The sequence below is a fragment of the Hyperolius riggenbachi genome, chromosome 6, assembly GCF_040937935.1.
Source record: "Hyperolius riggenbachi isolate aHypRig1 chromosome 6, aHypRig1.pri, whole genome shotgun sequence".
Taxonomy (NCBI): Eukaryota; Metazoa; Chordata; class Amphibia; order Anura; family Hyperoliidae; genus Hyperolius; species Hyperolius riggenbachi.
Window position 1 is genome coordinate 315,838,262 of NC_090651.1, and position 22,239 is coordinate 315,860,500.

The 22,239-nt window shown below is 45.8% G+C and overlaps 1 protein-coding gene across 4 annotated transcripts in view; it reads right to left on the reverse strand.

Moving 5' to 3' along the window:
- AP2A1 (adaptor related protein complex 2 subunit alpha 1) overlaps positions 1 to 22,239 on the reverse strand; it is a 135,031-nt gene that overhangs the window by 11,706 nt on the left and 101,086 nt on the right. For 2 of the 4 annotated variants that reach the window (XM_068241334.1, XM_068241333.1), the window contains exons 11-18: positions 20,781 to 20,963; positions 19,804 to 19,901; positions 17,119 to 17,350; positions 15,243 to 15,407; positions 12,657 to 12,814; positions 10,119 to 10,184; positions 2,490 to 2,572; positions 1,780 to 1,870 (exon numbers count right to left, since the gene is read on the reverse strand). In XM_068241334.1, the coding sequence (XP_068097435.1) occupies positions 1,780 to 1,870; positions 2,490 to 2,572; positions 10,119 to 10,184; positions 12,657 to 12,814; positions 15,243 to 15,407; positions 17,119 to 17,350; positions 19,804 to 19,901; positions 20,781 to 20,963 (1,076 nt within the window). The remainder of the gene's footprint in view (positions 1 to 1,779; positions 1,871 to 2,489; positions 2,573 to 10,118; positions 10,185 to 12,656; positions 12,815 to 15,242; positions 15,408 to 17,118; positions 17,351 to 19,803; positions 19,902 to 20,780; positions 20,964 to 22,239) is intronic. The other 2 variants (XM_068241336.1, XM_068241335.1) reach the window with 1 other exon arrangement.

Below are 22,239 nucleotides of genomic sequence, written 5' to 3' on the forward strand. Positions count from 1 at the left end.
CAGTGTACAGCAGAGGACCAAAGGCACAGAGGGAAGATCGGGAGCATCTTTTTTTCAGATTTGCTTTAAAGAGAACCCGAGGTGTGTTTAAAGAATGTTATCTGCATACAGAGGCTGGATCTGCCTATACAGCCCAGCCTCTGTTGCTATCCCAAACCCCACTAAGGTCCCCCTGCACTCTGCAATCCCTCATAAATCACAGCCGTGCTGTGATGCTTTGTTTACATCTGTAGTGTCAGTCTCAGCTGTTCTACCGCCTCCTGCATAGCTCCAGTCCCTGCCCCGTCCCTTCCCTCCAATCAGCAGGGAGGGAAGGGATGCAGGCGGGGACTGGAGTTCTGCAGGAGGCGGGGAGAGCAGCAGACTGACACTATAGAGATAAACACAGCCAGCTCTGACAAGCTGTTTGTCAGCAGCATGGCTGTGATTTATGAGGGATTGCAGAGTGCAGGGGGACCTTCGGGGGGTTTGGGATAGCAACAGAGGCTGGGCTGTATAGGCAGATCCAGCCTCTGTATGTAGATAATATTCTTCAAACCCACCTCGGGTTCTCTTTAAAGTGTATATGAGTGAATAACTTAATGGAACATGTCATCAAGCACACTTATGAATATACTTATGGTGCCAGCCGCATGTCGGCTCCTCTCCTTATTACTATAGCACCACAATCTCATCTTTTTAAAGAGCGTGCAAACTCGACTGTCACTGCAGGTGCCAGGAGCGTAGCCTGAATGCATGGAGTTTGTATTGTCTCCACGTGTCTGTGTGGGTTTCCTCCGGGCACTCTGGTTTCCTCCCACATCCCAAAAACATACAGATAAGTACCGTATATGCTCGCAAATAAGCTGACCCGCGTATAAGCCGAGGTGCCCACTTTTCCCTCAGAAACCAGGAAAAAGTGATTGACTCGCGCATAACCCCCCTACCCAGCCCCCCCCCCCCCCCACACACACACACAGTAGCCAAATGTGCCCCCAGTGCAAGTCAGCCCCCCTCCCCATAGCTAGATGTGCCCCAAGGATGATACAACTGTGTCTTAAGATGCCACTAGATGGCATCATAGATATGAGACAGCGATTGCCACACAGGAAGTATCCCCGATCATTGCACCGCTGACACGTTGCTTGCACACTCCGATTCACAAGCCGAGGACACAGGTAGTCTAGGTAGTCTTGAGCAGTGCACTCTGCACACCATATTGCAAGGGATGGAGGGCACAGACACAGCATGGAGCCAGCTGGCAAGAGCAGGATCACTAGAGCACTACCCTTAAGCTCCTCTGCCAGTAACAAAACCTGCTCTTCTATCCGTTCTGCTCCACTGACTCGCATATAAGCCGAGGGGGTAACATTTCAGCACATTTTTTGTACTGAAAAATTAGGCTTATATGCGAGTATATACAGTAAATTGGCTTCACCCTAAAATTGGCCCTAGACACATGCATAGATATAGGACTGTGGTTGGGATTAGTCTGTGAGCCCCTAGGTGACTGCTGTGCTGTGACAGTCGGGATTGCGGATATTTTGAAAGCAGAAATTCAACCTCTATACTAATAAATAGAGAAGGTCAATGAGATGCAAATAACTGCATTGATGCAGGATTATGCAAATTCCTAATGCAAACATATACAGCTAGAAAAAGGGACCAGTCAAATCTCGCCTTGATTGACCGCCAGGTTGTGTGCAAACACCATAGCCTAATTTTCACCAATATATATATAGAAGTCAGCATTTTAGGGCCAGAGTACTAAATGAAGCATCACCAGTAAGAGAAAGGATATGACTCTGCAGCTCTCCTGGGTACGTCACCGTTGGCGTAAAGCTCTGGAACTGGACTGAGGTTTTGTTCCCATAAAACAGATACATTCTCCCTACAGTGAAAAGGTAAAGAAACAATACAGTCTGAAGGAAGTTGTCACCAGTCTGAAGATGAACCTACACCTACCGATTTGGCGGACGTCGACCATCCAGTTCAATAATTATCAAGTCAGTTGAAAATCTGTGCCGTCAAAAGCATGCCTAATCAACAATTCGACCAATTTTGGGCCAAGATTGGTTGACTGTACCGATTGGTTATGCTGCAAGATGCCAGGCCAACATGGCCGATCAGGTGTGTGGCAGTTAACAGCGAGCAATAATCACAAACGTGCCAGAAACCACTTGCCTCCCCTATTGTAAATGTAATCCCCCCCCCCATTGCATTAATACTTTAGCTCTCTTCATCGGCAACAATGTAGGACGAACCCGGAAGAGGAGTCTGGGTGGTGGCAAAGAGGGAATGGATTAATGCTGGGACAGGGTGTACATTTTCAGTGGGGGGAGAGCAGTTGGGGGTGAGGAGGTGACGTCATAAGGCTGATCTACAATCAGAGAGAGATCTGTCTATTGGTCCACCAAAATCGCTAGATGTATGGCCACCTGTACATGGATCACAGATACCAAATCGCAGCTAATGCAGAAAGGCTACTAGCTTCCACTGTAGAAACTTACCTAAATTCTGACGGAATTCCGACTTCACCCCAATCTGCAAGAGTTGGTTCTCAAACAACACGCCATTATTCTTGCAGACAAACCTGAAAGCACAGGGAAAATAAACAGTTTCTTTATGTATATAAGCTGTCTGTACCACCAGCTTGCAAACTAACAGGATATAAACCTGACGAAGGCTGCAAGGCCGAAAGCTTGTTTATTCTTATTCATTTGTAGTTAGCCAATAAATGGTATCATCCTGATTTAAAACTTCTTGCTTTTACTGATGGCTAACACGGTACAATACCCTACTGCTACTACTATGCTTGAAGATACCGCAATGTACCGCACTTTCCTGGAACTAAAGAAAGACCTGAAGAAACTTGCACAACTGGACAGCGACATCTTTTTCTTGACTACATGCAAAAAGGAAAAACTTATACCTCAAGGACTAAGGATACAGAATCCCACCCTGCATACATACAATAGCAGGTTTGCAGAAGAAATCTGCAGGAGGAGCTCGGAGAGAATACGGAATAACCTTTTAAGAGTCTGCTATAACCGTAAGAGGATTACAAAGGATGAGATACAGAGCCTGAAACTGTCTCTGAATGATAACCACACTGGATATACATGGGATCAACTACAGACCTTCTATGTGAAACTACAGAGATTCCTAATTAACAACAAAAAGAAAAAACTTCAGAGACTTAGAATTAAGAGTGGACGCCTGGATGCACAAGCAGCAGAAAAAGAGCAACCCACAGGTGTAATGAATCTTTCCTCTTATCAGGCTACTGAAGCTGAAATGTCAGTACTCTCCAAAGGCCTGTCATTCTGCCCTGCGAGACCCATAGACAGGATTGCACTCTGTGGAGATATGGAGGAATTTTTCAGAAAGCTGCGACTCAAGGAACACTACCATGATAAGGAAGCCTGTGATACAATGGATAATGGACCAAAACGCACCAGATCTAAAAAGAAAAAAAAGAAAAAAAGATGGACCCCCAAAGAAGGAAAAAACCCGGCCCTGGATAAATACATAAACAAATTCAGACGCAGAATCTCTGACAGGATCCTGAGTAAAAGAAAGACACTGGCCCAGAACGTAACACCACAGGAGCGACAGGCCATCAGATCCCTTAAGGAGAATAAGGACATTATTATTAAACCAGCGGATAAAGGTGGTGCCATAGTCATAATGAACACCAGTGACTACATCCAGGAGGCACAAAGACAATTATCCAACACCGCTCACTATGCCAAATTACAGGGGGACCCCACAAAAGGCTACAGGATGGCACTTAATAGGATGGTTAACAGATTGCCTGCAAACATCAGACTACATGTAAGGACCCTTATCCCTGAAGAGCCTAGAACAGCCTGCTTTTACATGCTTCCCAAGATCCACAAAGAGGGAAACCCTGGCAGGCCCATAATCTCAGGGAGCGGAACTCTTACAGAGAACATCTCAGGGTGGCTGGAAAACATTTTGAAACCTCTTGTCTGTAAAAGACCCAGCTACTTACAGGATACCACCCACCTCCTGAACAAACTGTCAGCCATCGGCCCAGTACCTGAGGGAACCATACTGGCCACGATGGACGTGGAGTCCCTGTACACGAACATTCCCCATGATGATGGTATTGCGGCCTGCCGTAAATATCTTCAGGGTCAGGGCATACCTGTAAAGCCTATTACTGGACTGATCAAATTCATTCTCACTCATAATTATTTCACTTTTGGACAGGACCTCTATTTACAGCAGATGGGCGTGGCAATGGGTTCGCGATTCGCTCCACAGTATGCAAATCTATTCATGGCCAAAATCGAAGAGGAATACCTCAATGCATGTGGCATAAAACCCTTGGCCTACTTCCGCTTCATTGATGATATTTTAATCATCTGGTCCGCAAGTGAGGATGATCTTCTCCAGTTCCACAGGAACTTCAATGCCTTCCATCCTACAATCAAATTGAAACTTACCTACTCTCACACAGAGATTAACTTTCTGGACACCACCATATACATCAGGGGTAACAACATACAAACCTCTGTGTATCGCAAACCTACAGACCGTCCCACATACCTAAGATATGACAGTTTTCATCCCAAGCACATTAAGAACTCTATAATTTACAGCCAAGCTATAAGGTACAACCGGATTTGTTCTGACAGGATGGACAGAGACAAGCACCTGGATCACCTTAAGAACACTTTCATTAAACAAGGTTACAGTCCTCCCATGGCTGAGGCCCTATTCAGGAAAGCCAGCAACATCCCCAGGACTGAACTCCTGAAATATAAGCAAAACCAGAAAGAGGAACGTGTCCCTTTGGTTGTCACCTACAACCCACACCTGGAAATCTTAAGGAGGATTGCTAAGGAACTTCATCCCATTTTACACAAGGATCACAGACTGAGAACGATATTCCCTAAACCTCCACTCTTGTCATATCGGCAACCACACAATCTAAAACAGATGATTGTCAGGAGCTCTTTGAATAGGCCTCAACAAAACGGAACATCACCCTGCCGACAAAAAATATGTGGGACCTGCAGACACATTTACTCCACTGACAGGGTAACGATACCAGGTTCACAACAGGAGTACAGAGTACAAGGTAAATTTTCTTGTGGGTCCACCAATCTGGTATATCTGATCATGTGTGCTAAATGCCCCAATGTTATGTACGTGGGAGAAACTGGACAAACTCTGCGCAAACGTATGAATGGACACAGGCACACTATTAATGATACCAAATCTGGACTCCCAGTTGCTACACACTTTCGGTCCAACGGACACAGCATGGATGATCTTCGTGTCACTGCCCTGAAGGGCGGCTTCAAAACGTCAAATGACCGATTAATAGCAGAAACAAAATTTATAAATTGTTTCAAAGCTGTGCAGAAGGGTCTGAATAAGGACAACAACTTTCTATATTGGTATGAGATGGATGATATATGAACTGTCTCAGCCACCCTAGCTGAACTTGTGAACTAAGAATTTACGATGCCTCTGGGTCAATCCTAATACCAGGTCTGGGAGCAATAAAGTAAACAAGGATCCTTATCTTACCCCATTTAGATGGTCTGTTTGTATTAAGGCATCTTAATGATGTATTTATGCTTGAAAAAAATATCTGTTTTTCCTTTTGATGTTGCATGTATATAAGCTGTCTGTACCACCAGCTTGCAAACTAACAGGATATAAACCTGACGAAGGCTGCAAGGCCGAAAGCTTGTTTATTCTTATTCATTTGTAGTTAGCCAATAAATGGTATCATCCTGATTTAAAACTTCTTGCTTTTACTGATGGCTAACACGGTACAATACCCTACTGCTTATCCATTTAAATGTGCACTGTCACCCATATTTACTCTCTATCCTATTATTCACAAAGACATGCAGGGAAGCAGAAATGATGGAATATCAAACACTAAAGGACAAAACACTTCTATGCCAGGAACGGCAGAACTCGGTACAACAAATACATGAAACAGAACTACACAAGCAGTCATCAATCTGCCATGACTTCAGCCGCTGAAATGCTTAGATGTGAAATGCCATTTAGAACAGGCATGGCAAGCTCCAATCCACAGCTAGGCTACTAATCACTTAGTAGGCCCTCCTCCTCCAAGCAGGGCTGTGGAGTCGGTATAAAAATCATCCAACTCCTAAGTTCATGAAACCACCGACTCAAACTCCAGGTACCCAAAATTTCTCTGGCTCCTCAACTCAAGACTCCTCAGTCTAATACTTACCAGGACTGCGTACCTCAGACTCCTCAGTTTATGAAACCACCCACTCGACTACCACTCCGACTCCAGGTACCCAAAATTGCTCCGACTCCTCAGCCCTGCCTCCAAGTTAAGCTGCGAGCGAGAGTGAGCATGGCGAGGCTGTTTACTCAAGTATACTGCTGGTAAGCTACTTTCTCTAGTCCAATCAGTATACTTAGTTCTCCATGGTACCCTACTGTCTTAAAAGGAACCAGAGGTGTGAGACCTATGGAATCTGCCATATTTATTTCCTTTTAAATAATACCAGTTCCCTGGCAGCTCTGCTAATCTTTCTGGTCAGTAAGATCTAAATCACATGCCTTGAAACAAGCATGCAGCTAATCTTGTCAGATTTGTTATAGACATCTGATCTGCATACTTGTTTAGTGTCTACTACGGCATAATGTAATTGTAGGATGATGTAGCTTTAATTAGTGATCTAATCATGCCTCATCCAATTACCAGTGATCTTGCATATACAGGTTAATACATATAGTATAGTGCCTATTACCAGTATGAAAAGGGAACATTCCTTCACTTCAGCCATTTCCTTTACTACTGACCATTTCCTTATATGGAACATTATGTGTACATAATTAACCTTGTTGGGCAGATGACCCTAGCCTTATAAGGGAAGGTGTCTGAAGACCACTTAGGATTGGCTGGGACTGTGTCTTTGTATGTATAGGTATAAATGGGAGCCAACACCCTATATCACCGGCTTCATGATGCAAACTTTGCCCAGGTCCCTGAGCCTGAGATGCCTATTAGGGCATATGGGGCCCCACAGACCTATTTGTGAACTTATCTGATCAAGCTGAAAGACATCTGGACATTTGACCATCATTCTGTAGTTATGTATTTATTCATTAAATGTTATGTTTTACATCTAAGTGCTGACTTTGAGTTATTTTTATGTGCTCTGAAACCGCAAACCTTCTACAAGTAAAGTGCCTTGGAGATAAATAGGCACTTTAACTATTTTCACAAGCTTTGTGAATTATTACAGTAACTGAGGCAGAGGATCAGCAGGACAGCCAGGCAATGTGCACTATTTAAAAGGAAATAAACATGTCAGCCTCCATATCCCTCCCACCTTGGCTTCCCTTTAAGCTGGCACAATGTGTCTGTTTCTAGCAAGCATGGTCAAATCGAGGACACGTACCCACACACACTGATGATACCAGATTCCCCCTTTAAAATAACCCATCATTCACAGAAAGTGGCGTGGCACAGGGATGGTAGTAAGCTGCATGACAAAGTGCCCTGCAGAAGTGCTGAAGGAGAAGCTTGGCACTTCTGTATATGTGAACGACCCAATCCCTTCCTAACCAGAGGATGCATACCTACCTCAGGGGTCACAGAGACACAATTACTGCCTCAGCACAGCTGCCGAGGTGATAACTGCTGCTTCACGAGAGTTTAGTAAAGCCAAGAAGTTACATGACAATATTAAAAGGAAATTGGAAAATTAATCTCTTCAGAGTTAGTGCAACAAAACAAAATGGATGCCAAGGACTCTATATTTAACAAAACGTCATGAGCTGTGTAAACCCTTCCAGTGAAGTGTGTGAATTCTAGCTTACTACAATGAGATGATGGTAAAAGAAAAATATTCTACATACCCGGGGCTTCCTCCAGCCCTCTTCAGGCTGATCGCTTCCTCGCCATCTTCACAGGCCGCCTGGGATCCTCAACTAGGCGGCTCAGTAATTCCTGCAGTCTGGGGGGAGGGCGCATCTGCAGCCAGCCCCCTTTATGCACGCCCTGTTGCCATGACCGTCTTGTGCAGTATGCTCCAGGCGACAAGAGTGCAATTGGTGAGCACGCGGCCAAACCTCGCCTGCTGGACTTAACTGGTGAATTTACCAGGCCAACTAGCGAAGGATACAATCGGCCTGGGAGGATGGCGAGAGAGCGATCAGCTTGAAGAGGCTGGAGGAAGTCCCAGGTATGTAGAGTTGGTTTGTTTTTCCATGGTCTCAGGTACATTCTAACTGCCTGAAAATTCACACACTGAACGTAATTTCATCTGCCAACAACTCCCACAGACAGAGGAGTGTGAGCAGAAGAAGTAATCCGGCATCTCTGTTGAGGGAGGCAGGGAAGAGAGATAACAGGTCAGTCCATGTGGTGCAGGGGAACACCACGTCGACAGGAGCAGTTTTCTGATGGGAGATCAGCTGTTTGGTGAGGGAAAAATGTGTGCTGGCAGCCATTTTTTTAACACAAGCTCTATGGAGGGATGTATGCTGTCCCTATTACACAACTGATGATAGGGATAATAGATCAGCGTAAAGTATAACACAAACATACAAGGACTGTTTCCCAGGGTTCAAACCCTCAGGCGAAGGTGCGGGGAGGTGGCTGTACAGATTCCAGGTTGGTGCCTTGTTCTGTTGCTCTGAAGAGGAGGGAAGGGCCAACAAGGTGATGCAAAATGGAGTCTCTAACAATGAAGCACGGCGAGTGAAAGAACCATGTCCTTGGTGCAAGTACCATCTAGTGCAGGCATAGGCAAACTTGGCCCTCCAGCTGTTAACCTCCTTGCCAGTCTAATTCCCGCCGGCAAGGAGGCAGCGCAGAACTTTTTTTTTAAATCATGTAGCGAGCCCAGGGCTCGCTACATGATAGCCGCTGAGCGGCGGCATCCCCCCACCCACTTTGATCAAAGCAGGAAATCCCGTTCAGAACGGGATTTCCTGCAGGGCTTCCCCGGTCGCCATGGCGACGGGGCGGATGACATCACCGACGTCGGGACGTCACAGGGAATCCCGATCCGCCCCTCAGCACTGCCTGGCACTGATTGGCCAGGCTGCACAGGGGTCTGGGGCTGGGGGGGAGGGCTTGGCGTGGCGGGTAGCGGCGAATTGGCAGCGATCGCGTACTACACGCAGCTAGCAAAGTGCTAGCTGCTTGTAGGGAAAAAATTATGCAAATCGGCCCAGCGGGGCCTGAGAAATCCTCCTGCGCAGGTTACCCCGAGCTAAGCTCGGGATAACCGGCAAGGAGGTTAAAGGACTACAAGTCCCACAATGCATTGCATGAGTCTGACAGCCACAGTCAGGACTCAAAGGCAAATGCATTGTGGGACTTGTAGTTCCGTAACAGCTGGAGGGCCGAGTTTTCCCATGCCTGATCTAATGCATACATGTCAAACTCCAGCCTGCAGGCCAAATTTGGCCCTCAGAGCCATTAAATTTGGCCCTCAAGTGGTTTCCCCACTTTGCATTATATTTGCCCCACTCTAGATCACCGGGGAAGCTATATTGGAGGTGAAGCCCTAGAACACCAGGGAAGCCTAATGGGGGAGGTAGAGGGGGAAGGACTAAATACTAGGGAACTATATAGGGAAGAGTAGGTGCCTCTAGACACCGGGGAACTGTTTAGGGGTTGAAGGGGGGGCCATAAGAAACTTGGGAACTTTATAAGGAAGTAAGCAGGCCAGTAGACAGAGGTTGGCCCGCGACTAGGTCCCAGTGTACAATTTCGGCCCACTTTGTATTTGAGTTTGACACCCCTGATCTAGTGTGTGTACACGTTGGACCAATGATAAAGCATTCCTTGGATCAGCACCCTCTGCAGGAGTGTACAGGAACATATGTACAAATTAGATTCTTAGCTGCATTAGCTGTACTTGGTGTGAATTGTAATCGCCCCACTGGACTACCGGTGAGCTATACAGACCTGGAAGTGTCTGTTCCTCCATAAACATGGAAATGATCACATGGCATTGATAAAGCAATATACAAATAGCATGAAAGGCAGGAGTGACTGTGCTGAACTGTACAGGCGGTCACACACACAGACAGATGAGAATCTACAGCTCTACAACACGGACACGCGGCAATACACATGCTTCTCTTACTTGTTGAGGAGCTCATCAGCCTCAGCGATAGGTAAAGCAGGATCCTCGGAAACAGCAGAGCCAGAACTAAGAGCAAAAAGTAGGACAGAGGAAAGGATGGAAAAGGGCAGAGGAAGCAGCCGAAAAAGGGGAAAAACAAAAATGAATCTGTTAGCCACACAGGAAGCGTTAGTCCCGAAATGATCACATGACCCAGAATTAGAGCAGCACCACTAATCCGAGACAGCAGCAAAAGAAAAACAGTTATTTTTAAATACAGAAAACTTGCTGTACACATTACAGATGTGCAAACAGAACTGAAAGTTGCATTTATCCTCTGATGCAAAACCTAGATGATGCGTTTAATGGCCTTGAGATAGTACTATAGCAATCAGCATGTTAAAGGTTTTTCTTTTTGATAAAACCGTTTACTTCTCACAGGATTAATCAGTGGTACAGTATCAGAGAAAGTTTACTGGGGGGTTCTGGTAAGGGATGGGTGAGCGTAGTTTAGTGGGAAGCTAAACCGTACCCGCTCATGTCTCAGGAGAGGCCAGTGGCTGCGCCCCCATCCTACCGACACTTCCTCCACACCCAGAACTTCCACTGTGAAGAAGGAAGCGTCAGAAGGATGGAGTGCAGTGTGGAGCGCAGCTACAAGAGGCGGTGATACAAGTAAATGAACCCTCTCTGCCATGGCCCCATCCTTGGACACTAGTAGGTACAGTTTCACACCTTGCAAACCTTTTGGTATGTATGCTGCAAACAGGGCCTGGAATGCCCCCTCCCATTCTAGCAGGTTTTCTCGCTAGTGTTTCTACTTCAATAGGGTTGATCAGGAAGGAAATTCATGGGGCCATCTGTACTGAAAGCAGAACTCAATCAGGGTGTCAGTAGATGCTAGAAATCTGTACCACTTCAAGCCAACTGAGAAGGACACATGGTCATAGGACAATTACTTGGAGCTAACCAATAGAAGGATTTGGTAGCTGCACTGTAGCACTGCCTCAAAGGCCTTCATGCTTATGTTGGTAAGAGCACTGACGACACTGCAGAGTGAGAGAGATTGGAGCCATATTCTACATTGGTTCAGGAAATGGTGGATAAATGCAGTATTCATTGATAATGGTACCTTCCAGACATGCCTTTATGTGTTACTGAATCAGCCCTTACTCTGAAGGCTGGTCTGTGTCGACCAGCAGGGACGCAGGACTCTCAGAGGGTGGGTCCAAGTCACTGTACACCATCCAACCACAGGCAGGCACAGCAAGACAGACAAAGACAAGAAACAATCCCCCAGCAGCAAGAAAGCAAGAAAAGAAGACAAGGACCAAGAGAGAAGGAAACAGAAAACCCACATGCAATTAGACAAATGACAAAAACAGCGGCAAACACACAGCAGTACAGTAAGAATGGTTTTGTTACATAACACCCTCAGTGATAGGGGTGCAGGTAGCATGGGGGCTGATGGCACTAGCCGCTCTACAGACTCTGGTTTGATACCCGCTAAGGACACTTATCTACATCGAGTTTGGGTAGGTTTGTTTCCTCATCGCCGAACCAAAGGTAGGTTAACTGGCGCTCCTGAAAAACTCTAGCCCCATAATGTGGTAGGTACATTATACTGAGCCCTGCTGAGGGACAGTGACCGGTGTGACGTGTTCATACATGTATCTTCTATCAATGCAAGATTATTATGACTTGGATTGGCATACCTTTTGTTTGTTTTTTTTGCAGTGGAAAAAGAGTGAAGAAAATGTGAACGCTTAGTGTCATCAAGCAATGGCTGTATGTGAGCCCATGAACTGCTTGATCAGCCAGAGCAGGGAGAGTCGCATAACGCTGCTCCAGCATTCTTACTTTATTCAGTTTCACTTTAATTAAAAAACAAACAAGAAAACAAAACAAAAATGCCTTGATCCATGCAGCTCTTAGCTTCTCATCAGAGAGCAGAGGGGTGGGAAGGGGCAAGTAAGGAGCATGGAGAGGAGGGAAAGGGGCGTTCCTAATGCCAGAAGGGGCGTTATGCAAAGGACACCCCTTCCTTTTTAAAGCTAGCAATTAGCTGCTTGTTGGTAGCTTTGTGTAGGGCCAGTGGAGAGAATGGGACAAAGGGAGCAGCACAGAGCGGACACAGAGGCATGCCATTGAGCAAGGAACATGCCTCTTTGTCCCATTTGTAACAAAAAAAAAATCCGCCTTGGGTACACTTAAAAGTATTTTTTAAGTAAAGTTGTACCTACTAATAGGCAGCACTTTAAAAAAAAAAGGCAAGCTGTGTAATAACAGTTTTAACATTCCTGTAAATTGAACTGTTCAGCTGTTTAGGTCTCAAGACTTCAGTGACTCTTTATAAGAATGTAACCCCCTCCAGAAAGCTCTGTAAGATGTAAGAACATTAGACAGCAAGTTCCTCTGTTGCAGAGATACTGAGATGAATGTTCAGTTTACTTGCAACAAATCTGTGCTATACAGAGACACACAGATCGCTGCAAAAGAGGCTACAACTGTGAGAAACCCATTACAAGTAACAGATGAATCACGGGTATAATACAATACCTGAGAAAGTTATCCTCAGCACCGGCAGCTACGGAAGCCCCAGCAGAGGGAGAGTCAGAAAACACATCCACCAATAGGTTCCCAGCACTGGGCGCTGCCGATCCTGTCACAGCAACGCTCCGCAACCCAAGCAGATCCGCCGATGGTGATGGGGTGGACTGCGGGAAGAGACACCTCCGTGAGACAGGCTTAATAACAATATAAAATGATATCAAACAGCACAGTGAAAAATTACTTCTTCAGCATAAAATGTTAAAGAGAAACTCCGACCAAGAATTGAACTTTATCCCAATCAGTAGCTGATACCCACTTTTACATGAGAAAAATAATGATTTTCACAAACAGACCATCAGGGGGCGCTGTATGACTGATTTTGTGCTGAAACCCCTCCCACAAGAGGCTCTGGTACCGTACGGTACTCTGGGCAAACTGTCACAATGTAACAATGTTCAGACAGGAAATAGCTGTCTGTTAAAGCCAGACCAGCTAGAAACAGCTCCATAATCTGCCCACAGTAACAATGTCTCCATGTAATACAAGTCAGAATGTGAATCTGGGAGAGGAAAGATTTTACAATGAGCAAACACTGACTAAATCATGTATACATAATTATTGTAAAAATGAAGCACTTTTTTTATTACATTATTTTCACTGGAGTTCCTCTTTAAGGCTTGGTTCACACATAAATCAGTACATTTCTGGTCCTGTCAGTTTTGCATCAGTTTTACCTGACAGGACTGGAACTGTACACCTTTTATGTGTGAACACACCCATAGAACACTCACACAAAACTGATGCCAACTGTCAAAAACTGACAGGCCTGGACACCCTTAATGTGTTAATCCAGCCTAATGCTGGGTACACACTGAGATTTTCTGGCCGATTTACTGTCAGATCGATTATTGCCAACATGTTCGATTTGCTTTCCGATCGATTTCTGAGCATTTTCCGATCGATTTTCTATTAATGTGAACAGAAAACGATCGGAAAATGCTCAGAAATCGATCATAAAGCAAATCGAACATTTTGGAAATAATCGATCTGACAGTAAATCTGCCAGAAAATCTCATAGTGTGTACCCAGCATAAGCCTTTTGCCATATGCAGGGGTATTCTTATCACAGGTAAGACTATAGTGACAGGTAACAGCCACAACTGCTGTTTGTAATTTTACTCTAAACATTCAAACTTAAAAAAAAGGTGTGTGTGTGTGTGTGTGCGTTAGTGTGTTAGTGTGTGTGTGTGTTACAAAAGATAGCAATAGGTTGGCACACTGCAGTATGGATACAATTGTGGCTGTAGAACATGCACTAGTGGGGTAGCGTGTGCCTCTTTCTAGATGCCCCTCAGCGTGCTCAAGCTGGCAGTAGTCGTTAGTAGATCAATGGGTGAGAGTGAGCAAAGATAATTGTAGCAAAAGTGGACATCAGAAGTACAAACCCGAGTACAAAAATGTATAAAAAGGGTGGTACACATATCAAAGTGAGTGAGGAGGCACTGTGGATGGTGGTGGGTGCTGGGTACAGGATGCCGGATGGCCGTTTTGCGCATAACTGCACATCTACGGAGGCCTCCGTAGAAACACAGTTGTGCGCAAAACGGCCGTCAGGAATTCTGCACCCACCACCATCCACAATGCCTGCTCACTCACTTTGGTATGTGTATCACCCTTTTTATACATTTTTGTACTCGGTTTTGTACTGGAGGTCCACTTTTGCTACAATAAATTCAGTCACCGCAGCAGTGCTTGACTTCTCTTTAGTTTCAGTAGGGATTTCTCTACATACTACCTGAAGGCTGACAGGGCTATTTATTCTGTGGCTACCTAGAATCTGTCCCAGTGGATGTGAATTTCAGATGGGAATGGTAATTTGCTGGGCTGTACAAACAACTGTTAAGCAGACAGTAGGTGAAAGTGCTGGTAATTAACCATTTTAGCACATAACTGTATGCTGGCGACCGGTACCTGTAAAGCCTTTAGCACAACAATATAGGGACATACTCTTTTTGAGATGAAATGCTAACTGATACAGAGTTTGCAAGGGATGGGGGTAGCGGTGTTATGCAACCAGCAATGAAAGTGAATAAAAGCTGCTGCAGTTCCAAAGGTCACATGACAACCTTGTCCTATGAGAACATCTGACTAATTCTAAAGGCTGTAAAGGATGCAGCTCCACAGCTGGGATATTGGTGGTAGCTTATTTTGTGACACAAAGAAAATAGTTTCAATAGGTGTAAATTTAATTTAAATTATAGCTATGAGGGCCTGAGTTGAATCACCTAGCATACTCTTTTGAATGAATTAAAACCATTAGCCATCTGATTTCTGCAGGGCTGTGGAGATGAGTTGGACCAATTTTTGGGTACCTGGACCCAGAGTCTGTGGTTCATAAACTGAGGGGTTGGATGATTTTTGTACTCATTCCATAGCCCTGGCCTTCTGTTCCATGGACGGTAATAGCATATGCACTGTCAACATCCACAGCACTAGTGTAGAGTGAGCCTAGCCTTATATGAGTCAGTGAGATCATGAGGTAGAAGTCATAATTTGTGTGTAGATATGCATGCAGGATAGAGGAGATCTTACAGCTGTGCTGGGTGTTGGCTCCACTCCACCATTTATCTCAGAGTTCGGATCCTTCTTCCCTTCTTCCAACTCACTGACAGCACCCGGTCCCTTCTTCTTCTTCAGCTTGGCCAGTATTGAAGACTCTCGTTCAGGGAACGGAGGCATCTCCTCCAGTACTGTGGCCTGAAAAGAAAAAAAGTGTTAACACACTTAGGGCCCGTTTCCACTTGTGCGGTGCAAATTCGTGAACCGTGAAAACTAATTTGCATGCGGATGCAAATTTTACCGCATACGGTTTCACAAGTATGCAAATTTAACCAGGTCAGTGCCTGTGTGGTTTTACATTGATTTTAGGTGAAAACGCATGTGAATTCGCATGGAAAATTTGCATATCGAAAACTCATGCAAATTTCCTATTAATTACATTGTATACAAATCGCACAACGCCTTGCGATCGCCTCTGATGGCTCTACTGTGCAGATTTTTCCTGCACAGAAAAACGATCTGTTTTCCTGACAAGAGGAAACAGGCTAATTAAGGTTTATTGGTTGCGCGAATCTGCGTGCAGAAACCGCATGCAGATTCGCAATAGTGGAAACGGGCCCTAACAGGAACGACAAGAAAGAAGAGTAGAGCTGTAACTTTAAAAAAAGTAACATACAGTACATTACTTCAGTAGGGAGGGGGCCCCAATCCTCTGCAAGCTCTCCACCTCCAGCTGGGACCCTCTTCATGCTCCCCTCCATATACCAGTGCGTCCAAACTGCGGAGGCGCCAGTGGAATCATGCCTGCAGAGTTGCATGGAGCCACTAGTGCATGGAGAAAACCACCAGCTCCATCACACCAGGGACATTTTAGAGCACGTTTTACTCCTTTTTTCAAGCCTTGTGAGGGCTCTTTCACACTACACACAATTCCGATGCAATTTTAAAAAGTCCTGCATGCTTCATTCTTTATTGTGTTCCAATTTTCACAGGATGCTAGGAATTGCAAATGTAAAAGATGCCTTCAGTCTGTAATAAAGAGCATTCATTACATTGATGGTACCGGCTTCTCTTTCTCTGATCTGACCGCCCAATTGGCGTTCGGGGATAGACAAGGCACATTGTTTCACTATTTGAAAAGTGTGCATCCTCGTCATATCTACACGGAGAAAAAGGCAGTGCATGAGCAGCTCCTTGTTACAGCACAGGCTGCACTGTGTGCCTGCGCTACTACACCGAGAGGAGCGCAATTACCAACAATTTTCAACTTTAGCATTGAAGATTGCTTAAAGAGTCCCCGTGCAGCACAGTGTGTGCATGCGTTTTTTTTTTTTTTAAGAGGTTACAGGTATCCTTTAAAAGAGAGCTCAAGAAATGATTGCTATTCACCATGTAATTTGTTAATATTGTTTGACCCACAATGAGCCTGCACATCATCATCTTTACTACTGGCAGACATGAAGGGGGAAACAAACAAAAAAAAAAAGACAGAGCCCCATAACCACTCCCCCTTACAATGCAGTAGGCTAAAAGATAACACGATTTCTAATCCCACCCTTGTAAAAATTATTTTGCCATAGCAGAGAAGAGTTACAACCGGCGGTTAATGCTGTCTGTGTCCCAACTGGGTAAATGTCCCCTCATTTCTGTATTGGTGACACCTGGGCATAAATCTGCCAGGTTACTTGATCTAGAATCTAATGACTGGCTAATGGTCAGTAATGCATGTAGACTGCATAAATAATCAGGGCCCCATTCAAGAGAAGGGGTGTGGACATTGGAGGGGCCCCTTCAAAGTTTTGCTGGGGGCCCCATACCTTGTAGTTACAACACTGCTCAGACACGATGCATTGTTTGCAGATCACGTCACAAATGGATACACAGGCATATTAAAAGGAAAACTTCTTACAAGAACATCAGTGCTTGCAATGGAGCTGAGCTTCAGGTACTCTACCGCCCTCTGCTGGAGCTCCACGTCTGCATTCCTGATCTGGCTATCAGAGCGCAGCACATCCTGGATGGTAGACTTGGTTTCCGGGAACAAGTTGATGAACTTGATGTAGGTGGAGAGGAGGAGGGCTCGGGTGGACACGCTGCACAAATGGAACTTGGAGTGCAGGAGATTGAACTGTACCAGAGGGCTGTCACAGGGAAAGAGAACTTCACACACTGTACACAACGGGGATAAGTTACAGACATATAATGCTGGCTCTTGTTACAGCAGTCTGTCAGAATTTACAAAACATTTCAACATGGCTTTTTTCTGTTATACAATCCTGGCAAATAAACGTACAGTAAATGAACCTAAGGTTACCTCGAGTCAATAAACAAATTACTTAAAAGGGAACCTGTAGTGAAAGATATGGAGGCTGCCATATTTATTTTCTTTTAAAGAGACCCTGAAGTCTCATAAAAATCATGTTTTTAGATAAAAAAAAAAATCTCTTTAACCCCCTTGGCTAGCTGCGTGTATATATATAAAAAAAAATTATGCAAATCGGCCAACCAGGGCCTGAGCGGTGCCCTCCGGCGTTACTGGACGAGCTGAGCTCGTCTGTAACGCCCAGGTGGTTAAAGTGCACCTATAGAATAACTGCAACATAAACTGAAAATACAAAGACGATGGTCAGAAGATATGGAAACGGATATAGATGTAATGCACAAGTCAAATACGTGAAATGATGTTTCCCTTCCTTGCTACCATGGCAACACTCCAACATACAGTGGTTAAAGCGAACCTTAAAGAGACTCCGTAACAAAAATTGCATCCTGTTTTTTATCATCCTACATGTTCCAAAAGCTATTCTAATGTGTTCTGGCTAACTGCAGCACTTTCTACTATGACAGTCTCTGTAATAAATCAATGTATCTTTCCCCTGTCAGACTTGTCGGCCTGTGTCTGGAAGGCTGCCAAGTTCTTCAGTGTTGTGGTTCTGCTATGAACTCACCCTTTCTGGCCCCTCTATGCACACTGCCTGTGTGTTATTTAGATGAGAGAAGAGAGAAGCTGCTCTAATCAGCTGGATAAATCGTCCTCTGAGCTGGCTGGGCTTTCACATACTGAGGAATTACAAACAAGGGCAAAGCTGTTTGCAGGAAGAAAAGAGCAGCCTGAAACTTCAGTGCATGGGGGAAAAAAAACACACAAATGATCTCTTGAGATTCAAAAGGAATGCTGTATACAGCCTGCTTATGTATGGATGTATTTTCTATGTGTGGACATACTGTACATCAACCTACTTCCTGTTTTGGTGGCCATTTTGTTTGTTTACAAACAAACTTTTTAAAACTGTTTTTAACCACTTTTAATGCGGCGAGGAGCGGCGAAATTGTGACAGAGGGTAATAGGAGATGTCCCCTAACGCACTGGTATGTTTACTTTTGAGCGATTTTAACAATACAGATTCTCTTTAAGTCAAGTAAAAAAAAATGAGATTTACTCACCTGGGGCTTCCCTCAGCCCCCAGCAGCCGATCGGTGCCCTCGCAGCTCCGCTCCGATGTCCCAGGACCCGCCGGCGAGCACTTCCGGTTTGGCCGTCACCGGCCGACAGGCATGGGAACGCGAGTGATTGTTCGCGTTCCCAGCCTGTATATTGCCCCCTATGCTGCTATTGCGGCCAGGAGGTCGCAATAACAGCATAGGGGGCGATATACAGGCTGGGAACGCGAACAATCACTCGCGTTCCCATGCCTGTCGGCCGGTGACGGCGAAACCGGAAGTCGTCGCCGGCGGGTCCTGGGACATCGGAGCGGAGCTGCGAGGGCACCGATCGGCTGCTGGGGGCTGAGGGAAGCCCCAGGTGAGTAAATCTCATTTTTTTCACTTGACTTAAAGAGACTCTGTAACGACAAAAAGATCCCCTGGGGGGTACTCACCTCGGGTGGGGGAAGCCTCAGGATCCTAATGAGGCTTCCCACGCCGTCCTCTGTCCCACGGAGGTCTCGCTGCAGCCCTCCGAACAGCCGGCGACTGTGCCGACTGTTCAATTCAATATTTACCTTTGCAGGCTCCAGCGGGGGCGCTGTGGCTGCTTTCGCTCCGAAGGAGGCGGAAATACCCGATCTCAGTCGGGTCCGCTCTACTGCGCAGGCGCCGGAGACTTGCGCCTGCGCAGTAGAGCGGACCCGACTGAGATCGGGTATTTCCGCCTCCTTCGGAGCGAAAGCAGCCAGAGCGCCTGCGCAGGAGCCTGCAAAGGTAAATATTACGTCACCGCTGTACGGAGGGCTACAGCGAGACCCCCGAGGGACGGCAGACGGCGTGGGAAGCCTCATTAGGATCCTGAGGCTTCCCCCATCCGAGGTGAGTACCCCCCAGGGGACGTTTTAACGTTACAGATTCTCTTTAAGGTTCGCTTTAGGGCAGCCCCAGATGCTCAGTCTCTGCTTCTGTGATTGGTTCAGGAAAAAAAAGGAAGTTTTAGCATTTGTGGTCCAGATCTGTTCCTCAGTCATTATGCAATTGGGCACATCATTGGTCCAGCACATGGTGCACGGTTTACATTGGCAAACAATCACAAAAGTAGCATTACATATTAACTTGCGCACAAATAAAGGACAATGCAAGTTTATGTGCGAGGACCAAGCCTTACCTTGACCTGGGGTCTCCAGCAATAAGATTACCAAATTCTCCAAGTATATATCCTCCCACTTTCACCATGTTCTCGTGACAGGCAGGTGCCTGGAGAGCCTGGGGGACATAAAGAAGGTCATTGCCTCAACACAAATAACCGTTTTATCAAACAACTCTTAATGGGACTCTAAACTGTACTACTGAAAATTCAGTCACTCAGCAAAGGCAGCCAGAATCGGGCGGCAGCCGGGGGAAGGCCCGACGCAGGCGGCAGCCGGGGGAAGGCCCGACGCAGGCGGCAGCCGGGGGAAGGCCCGACGCAGGCGGCAGCCGGGGGAAGGCCCGACGCAGGCGGCAGCCGGGGGAAGGCCCGACGCAGGCGGCAGCCGGGGGAAGGCCCGACGCAGGCGGCAGCCGGGGGAAGGCCCGACGCAGGCGGCAGCCGGGGGAAGGCCCGACGCAGGCGGCAGCCGGGGGAAGGCCCGACGCAGGCGGCAGCCGGGGGAAGGCCCGACGCAGGCGGCAGCCGGGGGAAGGCCCGACGCAGGCAGCAGCCAGCCAGCATAATTTAAGATTCTAGGAAGGAGTGCTCCACACCATCTACACACGGTACGCACACTCATGTATCCTCACACATACAACAAAATGTTAAGTTTGTGTTCAGGTGCGTATTTTCAGAGGTGCCTCAAATTGTTCTTCCACAACTCCATGACTAACAAGTCCATTAGCTCTATAGTCATTACTAGTATAGTGCCACTTTCACAATGATAGGAATATTTGTATGTGAGAAATACTCTACTTGTGGTCAGCCAGAGATTTCTCAGTCCACATCTATATTACAGCCAGTTGTACTAAATATAGTTGCAAAGCACTCACAGGCACCCCCATAGTCACAATTGGCACCTAAATATGTTCCTTTACCTTACAAGTGAAAGAAAAGCCAATGAACCACTGATAAACAATACAAAGAATATACAGAAACCATGTGCGTTTTACCTCAAATACGGTTTTAGCAGCATAGCCTTGCACATCATCCCGGTTAATTACGATCTGTATGACACGGTACCAGACTTCTTCACTAACGTAATCCCCAGCAATACGGATCAGGTTCAGGATAGTGTCCACATACCAGCTGTAGTCCACGGCATACTTTTCTGCCAGGATGGCCACCTTCAGGACCTTTTATTATAAGAGGGGGAGAACAAGCATAACATTTAACTTCCTATGTCAGCAGACTACGCCTGCCAAGCAGCAATCCCAGCATTCTCATACAGCAGCCATGCTGACCACACAGACATAGTCGACCAGCGCAACTGAAGATTTGTTTTGAGACCATTAGGTGCATTAAAGTGCACTGAGCATCCATTGCAATGCATGCTGGGAGATGTATGCCAGAATGCATGCTGGGAGTTGTAAGTAGCTGTGAGTACATTTCCAGCCGGGCAGATGTACGGACTACAGATCCCGGCATGCAATGCAGCCGAGAGTGCGGTGCCCAGGTGGAATCTTTGAAGTTCAGCCGCCGATGGTGCACTCCACACGGACAGGGGGCTACAGGAGCCGCCCCCTCCCCCGTTAGTAAGCACTGGCATTCCCCCTAACGGCATACTACATTACAAATACCCTCATAGGGAGGTTCATTGTAAAAAAAAAAATTACAATTATAGTTGCTCAGCTTAAAGGACCTCTGTTGCGAAAATCTTAAATTTAAAAAATATGTAAACATATACAAATAAGAAGTACATTTCTTCCAGTGTAAAAACGGTGAGCAGGGAGGCTGGCCAGCGTTTTTGTATAAATCTTTTTTCAGGGAGTGCCTTTATAAAGAATAAAGTCCATGCTGATAATCCCCTATGGAGAGATGGACTAGCCCAAATCCTGTCGGTAATGTCAGATTTCTACTACTTACTGTGACAGCAACATTGGAGAGAAGTAATTTATGGCTCATTTTACTCTGGAAGACACATACTTCTTATTTGTATGCGGTTTAAATTTTAAGATTTTTGCGACAGTTCCTCTTTAAGCATGTGTTCAATCCCAATCCAGGAAGTTTAGAGAAGGATTTCAGGATGTTTTCAACAAGGTTTCAAGCTCTTCCCATGGCTATGAGCCTGGTGTTGAAATGTAAGAATCAGTGGCGGACATACGGCAGTGCAGCCGCACGAGGGCCCCTGAAGTTCCGTTGCTTCAGGGGCCCATTAAGTAATATATATATATATATATATATATATATATATATATATATATATATATATATATATATATATATATATATATATATATATATATATATATATATATATATATATATATATATATATATATATATATATATATATATATAGCCTCCCTCCCTTCCTTCCTCCCTCACCTCGGGAGCCTCCCTCCCGGTATGCGCGGCGGGAGAGCGGCAAATAGAGGATGTCTCCGCGGCTCCAGGCAGGCGCTAGAGGCT